This window comes from Arachis ipaensis, chromosome B01, assembly GCF_000816755.2.
Source record: "Arachis ipaensis cultivar K30076 chromosome B01, Araip1.1, whole genome shotgun sequence".
In the NCBI taxonomy this organism is placed as follows: domain Eukaryota; kingdom Viridiplantae; phylum Streptophyta; class Magnoliopsida; order Fabales; family Fabaceae; genus Arachis; species Arachis ipaensis.
In genome coordinates this window covers 412,960-422,277 of record NC_029785.2, presented here as the reverse complement: position 1 = coordinate 422,277, position 9,318 = coordinate 412,960, and the positions used below count along the sequence as shown (strand labels likewise).

General features: G+C 34.4%; 1 protein-coding gene across 1 annotated transcript in view; it reads left to right on the top strand.

The window, feature by feature from the left end:
* LOC107643944 (glycine-rich protein DOT1) overlaps positions 895-9,318 on the top strand; it is a 17,050-nt gene continuing 8,626 nt past the window's right edge. Inside the window, exon 1 of the mRNA XM_016347706.1 lies at positions 895-1,270. Coding sequence (XP_016203192.1) covers positions 895-1,270 — 376 coding nt within the window. The remainder of the gene's footprint in view (positions 1,271-9,318) is intronic.

Below are 9,318 nucleotides of genomic sequence, written 5' to 3'. Positions count from 1 at the left end.
ATATATTTTTAATATATATTTTATATAAATAATTATATAGTTAATTTTTGTATTTATGTAATAAATTTGAAAAAATAAAAACGCCCTTTGCCTTTTTCTCGTTAAGTTTCACATATTTTATTGATCCAATAAAATCATCAACTGAGCAATATTTTTGTGAAGGCTAATATTATTTCCATTTTTCATTATTATTTTACTATATCTTGTAAATTGTGTAACAGTAGTATATTATTATATTTCTCAATTTCGGATATTTTAGCACGTGGGGAAATAGATTTTGTCCTTAAGCATTTTTTTTCCTAAAACTAATATATCACCAAATCTCTATCAATATGCTCTTTTAATTTTTTGTGGTTAGCATTATTATACTAATATACTATACATGACATAAGAAAATATTTTAAGAAAATGACTGAATATAAACCTTCACTTTAATTATTAGAATTGCGAGTATCACTAATATATAATAGCACCCAATTATCTGTTCCTGTTCAATAAAAAGAAAACATATCTCCCAACTATGAAAGTTGAGTTCTTAGGCATGTCATATATGCTATATATTTTAATAATAAAAAAAATTATTTGTTAATAAGTAATTAGACTTGTGATATATTATTGTCAGTTATTAGGAGGATGAGTTTAGTCATGCCAAGTCTAGTAGAGGAGATCCAAAGCACATTTATGAAAGGTCGAAAAATACATGATGGGGCTCTTATTGCATGCGAAACAGTACATTGGCTAAAGACTAGAAAGAACAAAGCGGCAATTATTAAATTAGACTTCCAGAAGGAGTATGATCGAGTGAAATGGAGTTTTGTGGATATTGTGCTACAGAAGATAGGTTTTGGTTGGAGATGGAGGACATGGGTGAAGGAATGTGTTGGTACAGCGTCTATGTCGATCTTGGTAAATGGCTCACCATTTAAACCTTTTAAGATGGAGAGGGGCTTGAGACAAGGTGATTCACTATCTCCATTTCTATTTGTTCTGGTTGTTGATGTGCTGCATAGGATGGTAGAAAAAGCAGTCAGAAACAAACGTATTTTGCCGTTGCTGATTGGAAAGGACAATATAGAGTTATCTCATCTACAATTTGCAGATGACACTATATTGTTCTGTCCACCAGAGGAGGAGACCATCAGAAATTATGCCAGGTTGCTAAGGTGCTTTGAGATGATGTCAGGGTTAACTATTAACTTTGCTAAATCAAGTTTAATTCCAATCAATTGCAAGCAGCAGTGGACTTCCAACATGTGCAGCTTCTTGAGATGTAAGGAGGCCAGCCTTCTAGTAAGATATCTTGGCATTTCTCTAGAAGCAAACCCAAGATTAGTCTGGACTTGAAAATCGATCATTGACAAGGTTGAGGAAAAGCTCAGCTTGTGGAAGGCAAAAGTACTCAATAAAGCGGGTAAGCTTGTCCTTATTAAATTTGTGTTAAATAGCTTGTTAGTGTACTACTTGAGTCTGTATAAGATGTCGAAGGCCGTAACAGATAAGTTGATATCGTTGCAGAGGAGATTCCTGTGGAGCAAGGAGGAAGGTAGGAATGGTTTGGCGCTAGTTAAGTGGAAGTTGGTTCAAGCCCCTAAAAATGTGTGTGGGTTGGGGGTGGGTGATGCAGTGATTAGAAACACTGCACTTCTTTTCAAGTGGTGATGGCGGTTTTCAAAAGATGAGTGTCCGTTATGGAAGAAGATCATGTGCTCTTGCTACGACTTGAACCCCAATGTGATGTTATCGACTCAGACATTACCTACTAGAGGGGGTCCATGTAAGGATATCTATCAGTTGCAGGTCAGGGACAGTAATGTGAGAGATAAGATGATTGTGGGGTTATCTATGGAGGTGGGTGACTGAAGGAAGACTCGATTTTGGGAGGATATCTGGCTACAAAATGGTTCGCTACAGATGAGTTTTCCGAGATTTTTCTCTATTTCAAATAAAAATTGATCTGTCATAGGAGATTGTAGGTTTTGGGATGGGTTAGAGTGGATCTAGAACTTTCAGTGGAGGCGAGAGTTATACCAATGGGAGTTGGAATTAGTGGATCAATTACATGAAACTTTAAGGCCTATTAAGCTTGCACATGATAAGCAAGACAGAGTTGTTTGGAAGTTTGACAAGGAAGGTTTTTTTTCAACTAACTCTTTTGTGTAAGTTATGCAGTGAGAGTTTCTCCTGGAAGAAATTACCAGCTACAGTTTCACCAGAACCATTTGAAAAGGTTTGGTTTCGCCACGAGCGGAGTTATTTATTTGGTTTACTTTAATAGGGAGAGTGAATACCAAAAAAAGATTGTACAGACTGGGGATTATTAGACATGATGATAACATATGTGTTCTGTGTAAAAAAGACGTTGAATATATTTACAACTTGTTTTTGGGCTGTGAGTTTACTTGGTAGGTGTGGTGTCAATGGCTATCTAACTTTGGGAGATTGTGGTCTATTCAGGGCATACTAAAGGAACACTTTGAGAACTGGACAGGTGTTGCTAATAGAAAATGAGAGTGCAACAAGTAACTTATATGTTTTTTTCGGTTATTTAAAATGTTTGACTAGAGAAGAACCGACGGATTTTTAATAACACGGAAAGGGGTGTAGAGAAAGTGTTTTAAAAATCTGTAATTAGTTATAGAAAATGGAGTAATTTAAATCTCTTTTATTATTGATGACAATGTCAAAGATAACACTAAGAACAATTTTCTATTTTTTGTCTTCATAGATTCTTTGTTTGTTAGTTTCTTTCTTGCTCCACTGTTTTGTATTGAGTTCCATTGTTCAAAATATATATATATATTTCGACCCAACTTCATTGAGTTTGTAGAAGAGAGAGTAATATCACTTGGGTTTAGAGGTACTAAGCCTTGTCTCCTTGAATATTACCGTATGCAGTGTGCTTTTCATGAAAGAGACGACACATAGAACTTTGAATCTTGGGATTTTGTGGATATCTGTGTAGTGTAGATGATAATGCATTGTAGTAACAAAATTTGTAACAAACAAATCGAAGACCTGTGCATTTTTTAAGGAGTGTGTTATACACATTTTATTTTTTTTAGATTTAATTCGTTTATGTCAATTTTAATTAATGTATGTAATAAATGGATTTTGTTGAATTTTATGAAAGATATATGCAACGAATTAAGATTATTTGAATTATTTTGCAATCGCACAATCAAGCATTTACATCAACAATATATTAGAGAATGATTATTTTTACAATTTTTTTTTGGCGCATAAATAAAGTATTGAGATAAAACATATGTAAATATGAAATTAGTTGTGAATTTCTTCTTGTGTTTTTTTTTTTTTATTTGATTGTTTTATTTACAGGCACATATGCATGAGTAAACAAAAGCAATTTCATAAAGGAAAAAAAAAACTCTTTGAGAGAGGACTTCTCGTAAATCTTGAAAATTTATCTCACAATAGCATATGAGAATAGGATTAATCTCTATATACAAGTGTTTTGTGTTTACAAACTTTATTAGTTTAAAGAGAATAAAATTCACTAAACACGCTGTTTTACGTGCCTCTTTAACAGATTTTTAAATCAATTCAAATCAATTAACACATAAATATATAACTTCTATTTTTTAGAAGATTTCGTTTCTTTTTTCGAATTTCTTGCCAAATTTGTTGGATCTCCTTCTTGCTTCGTGTTTTTTTCGATTTTTATGGTTTCTGAAATCAAGCTTTGAAATTGTTTTGAAGATAATGGAACTTCAGAAATACACCCAAACGGTTACAGAAATACACCCAAAGAATTTAAGAAATATATCCAAAATATAGGGGAGACAGTATATTTTTTCTTGAAATATTTTAATGTTTTGCTGGTTAAGGACGAGGCACATGACAAAGATAATCTAGAAAAAAACCTAGAAGAGCAGTAAAACAGTACTTTAAATAATGTTTCTTCGTTTTTTCTGATGATTTTTTATGGAGATTTGTATCTTTTCTTCTTCATTTCTTCTACTCTTTGCGACGAGTTGGAACGTTTCTGCAGAATCGTAGTTTGTTTCGATATCTTGACGATTTGCGTTTTGATTGAGGAAGAAGAGGAAGAGTGCGGCATAACGAACGTGTTGTGGAAGGGTGGACGCTCGATTTTAAAAGAGTGGTGAGCATGTTTTTTTCTTGGATTTAGACCAACTTGTATAGCTTGTAAGCCAAAAAAATTTGTATGTGTAGTTATGAGAATAAATGAGAGTGCAATTGTACGTGTAAAACAAAACAATAAATTAATAACGAGATTCATTATATTTTCCATTTCTTAAAGTATCTTCTTACTCTTTTAATATAGTCCTAGCTATAGAGTAGATTACAATAAAAGACTAAACACTGGTGCTGAAAGCGTTTATTACTTGTTATCAATTGGAGATTCATGATTCTATATAATAATTCGATTCAATCTATTATTATATTACACATGATCTGATGTTCTCTCTTCAAGAAGTGTATTAATTAAATTATAACAATAGAGGGAAAAAAAAAGGCATTTCAATTTTGATTTATTTATTAAAAATAAAAAGATATTCAAAATCTCTTGATAATACAAGAGTATTTAATAGATAAGTAATAAAATAGTAAAATAATAAAATTATTCCTTTTCATTAGTTTATAAAACCTAGGCACTCAATTTCTAGTGTCAGATGAACCTTGTAAGTACTAAGATGAATAAATACAGTTTTTTAATTAATTTATAAATGGTGCACGTTTTGCTCAATGCATGCGTGTTGTAAGTTGTAAGTATAAAATATTAAAAAAAATTATTATTTTATTTTTTTCTGGAGTTAAGCACGTGCATATAGTATATACCAGATTACCAGTCTCTCCCATGTGTAAACCAACTACACTCATTATATGTTTGCAAATTACGATAACCTTCCCAAATTTTTGAAAGAAATGTTATATATTTTGATTTGATGGCATAGTGTTTACGTTTACATACATTATTAGTGTCCAACTCACAACAACAACAAAGTCTTGTTCCACTAAATAAGGTCGGTTACATGAATCAAACGATGCCATTGTGCTCTGTCATGTATCATGTCTACAGAAAGATTGTTTACATGTAGATCTTGTTTGACCACCTCACAGATGGTCTTTTTAGATCTTCCTCTGCCTTTCGCCCTTTGTCCATCTTCCATCTCATCCACCCTCCTGACTGGATGTTCTATCGGTCTTTTTCTCACATGTCCAAACCACCTGACACGTGATTCAACCATCTTTTCCACAATGGGTGCTACTCCAACTCTCTCCCTTATATCTCCATTCCTTATTTTATCCAATCGCGTATGACCACTCATCCATATCAACATCTTCATATCTGCCACACTCAACTTATGTTCGTACTCCCCTTTAGCCGCCCAACACTCCGTACCATAAAGCATAGCCGGTCTTATAGCGGTGCGATAGAATTTACCTTTAAGTTTTAAAGGCACTTTTTTGTCGCATATAAAACCAGATGCACTCCGCCATTTTGACCAACCTTCTTGGATTCTATAATTTACATCCTGTTCAATCTCTCCGTTATCCTGTATGATGCACCCAAGATACTTAAAACTTTTAACTTTTCGTAGGATGTTTTCTCCAATCTTCACCTCTATATTAGGGTTTTCCCTTCTCGAACTGAACTTACATTCCATATATTTTGTCTTGCTACGGCTTATGCGCAGACCATACACTTCTAGAGCTTCTCTCCATAACTCCAACTTCTTATTTAGGTCTTCCCTTGACTCTCTCATAAGGACGATATCATCGGCAAAAAGCATGCACCATGGCACAAGCTCTTTGATGTGCTCTGTGAGTACTTTCAAGACTAATGTGAAAAGGTATGGATTTAAGGATGATCCCTGGTGTAATCCTATACCAATAGGAAATTCCTCTGTCACACCACCTTGAGTCTTCACACTAGTTGTGGCCCCATCATACATGTCTTTAATTGCCCAAATATATGCGATCCTTACTCTCCTGTTTTCTAAAACCTTCCATAAGACCTCTCTTGGTACCTTATCATACGCTTTTTCTAAATCAAAAAACACCATATGTAGATCCCTTTTATTACTACGATACCTCTCCATCATCCTTCTTAATAGGTATATCGCTTCAGTGGTTGATCTGCCTGGCATAAATCCAAATTGATTCTCTGTTACTTGTGTCTCTTTTCTCAACCTCCGTTCTATCACCCTTTCCCATAACTTCATAGTATGACTCATAAGCTTGATCCCTCTATAGTTTCTGCAACTTTGTATATCCCCCTTATTCTTGTAGATAGTTATCAAGGTACTATTTCTCCACTCATCAGGCATCTTCTTTGACCTTAAAATCTCATTAAAAAGCTTGGTTAACTAGTTGATGCCTTTTTCTCCAAGACCCTTCCAAACCTCAATCAAGATATTATCAGGTCTTACTGTTCTGCCATTTTTCATCTGCTTTAGAGCCTCTTTTGCCTCGAAGTCTCGATTCCTTCGATAGTAGTCAAAGTTTTGATCTTCTTCCCTTGTCCATAATCGACCAAGGCTCGGAAGAGTCTTCTATCCCTCATTAAATAACTCATAGAAATAGCTCTTCCACCTTTCATTAATCTTCTCCTCTTGAGCCAACACCTCTCCATCCTTATCCTTTATGCACTTAACCTGATCCAAATCTCTCGTTCTTCTTTTTCGGCTCTTTGCGATTCTATATATACCTTTTTCTCCTTTTTTCGTACCCAAAGACTGGTAGAGACCCTCATATGCTCTTGTTCTTGCTTCACTTACAGTCACTTTTGTCTCTTTCTTAGCCGCCTTATATTTTTCTCAGTTATCTGCGTTGCGGCATAAAGACCACTCTATAAAGTACTCCCTTTTTATCTTTATCTTTTCTTGTATACTCGCATTCCACCACTAGGACTCCTTGTCTCTTGGTCCTATTCTTTTAGATTCACCAAAACTTTCTTTTGCTGTTCTTCTAATAACTTCTGCCATCTCCCTCCACATCTCTTCCGCGCTTCCATTCCCATCCCACTTTGCCTCTTCTCCTACCCATCTTAGGATGCTTCTTTGTTCCTCACCTTTTATCCGCCACCACCTCGTCCTTGGGTTCTTCGTATGATGTCTTTTACTCAACTTTTAATCAACGCGAAGATCCATGACGAGCACCCTATATTGTGTTGTCAAACTCTCTCCCGGGATAATTTTACAGTTAATGCAAAATTTCCGGTCGACTCTCCTCAACAAGAAGAAGTCGATTTGAGAGCTTGTCATGCCACTCTTATAGGTTATAAGATGTTCGTCTCTCTTTTTAAAACATGTATTTGCGATGAGAAGATCAAAGGTTGAGGAAAAGTCCAAAATAGTTTTACCCTCGACATTGATCACCCCGAAACCATGGCCTCCGTGAATACTCCCATATTCAATCACTTCTCTCCCAACATGGCCATTTAAATCTCCTCCTAAGAAAATCTTATCTCCCAAAAGTATGCCTTGAACCAAACTCTCTAGATCCTCCCAAAATCTTATCTTGTGTTGTTCGTCCGAACCCACTTGCGGTGCATAGGCGCTAATCACATGGAAAGCACCTCCCTCCACCACAAGTTTGATAGAGATAATCCGATCTCCCACCCTCTTGACATCCACTACGTCCTTCTTCCACTGCTTATCCACAATTATTCCAACCCCATTCCTATTCTTCACCTTTCCTGTATACCAAAGTTTGAAACCAGAAGTATCCAACTCCCTAGCCTTTGCACCAACCCATTTTATTTTTTGTAGGCACATAATGTTAATCTTCCTCCTTGTCATGGTGTCCACCACCTCTATGGACTTTTCTGTTAGAGTGCCTATGTTCCATGTCCCAAATTTCAACCTTCTGTCGCTTCGACTTTTACCTTTTATTTTGTGAACTAGCTTATTTACTCTCGTCCATTCACGAAAACGCGAGAACCCTTGTTCATTTAACACTACATCCGAGCACCGATGCAGCGGCTCTTCATCAAAAGTTGTGTTAGAAAAAAAAAGTGGGTGATTAGGTTTTAAATGAAACTCAAATTTATATTAAATTAATCTTTAATTTACTGGATTAAAGGACACAACCGTTAAAAAATTTTATGTGATTATAACTTTTATATGAATTGTTTTAAGGAAAAGCATCCATTTTATTTATTATTTTTTGCATTTAATTCTTGACGAAGAGAATTATATACATTTGAAAAAATACTATAAAATGTGAATTAACTTTTTAATAAAAAAAATTGCATCAGTAGTGTTTTTTTTTTTTCCGAAAGGTAGTAGTCGATATTAACTATAATATTAGTTGGTGTGAAGATATCATCCTTTTTAAAAAAAGAAGAATTGAAGAAGAAAAAGGAGGAAGTAGAGAGAATCTGAAAAATAGTTGAAAATGCTAAAAAGTTTTAGAAGAGAAATCGTGAATGAATTTTACTACTGCAATGTAAGTTGTTACAGGGACTGATATATATACATAGAATTTAACAGAAAGAAATAATTGATTCTACTTCTAATAATTTTGTTGATTTGGCTTGGTAGTTCTAACTAACTATATGTGTGCATGGTCATTACTATTAACATCAATCGTGCTACTGAACTCTACTCTTTTATTGCTGTTAACATCAACCCTACTACTAATATCTTTACTTTCTTTCCTTAGTTCTCAATCAACAATTCTAAGTTGTGGTTTGAATTTTAAAAAAGATGCACTTGATAGTGGTTTTGTAAGGCAATAAGCTATTTGATCATGGGAAGGAATATAAAGAATATGGATCTTTTTGTTGACTACAAAATTTCTAACAAAATAAAAATTTAGGTCAAAGTGTTTGCTTTTATTGTGAAAAACAGAATTGACTGCAAGTAGCACAACACTTTGATGGTCACAATAGAGGTTTGGCTTGGTGGTGCATGTCACTTTCATCTCACTCAGCAGGTTTTAAACCCAGATAATCTCAGTAAGACATAGTGTCATTCCTCTATATTCAGCTTTTGTGAAACTTCTGGACGTCACAAGCTGTTTTTTATTTGACCAAGAGACCAAGTTGGGTCCAAGGTAAACACAAAAGTCACTGGTAGATTTTCTATCATCAACATCACTCTTCCAATCTGAGTCACTAAACCTATAAATTATGCAGTCACTTGATTTTTGAAACCTTAAGCTATGTTGGGTTATGCCAGCTAAGTATCTGAGTATTCTTTTGATAATTTTCCAATGATTTTTAGAGGGTCACGCATAAATTATGAGACTTTATTGATAGCAAATGTAATATTTGATCTTATGTGATTTTTTTTTTAATTTTTTAATTTTATTGATAGCAAATGTAAT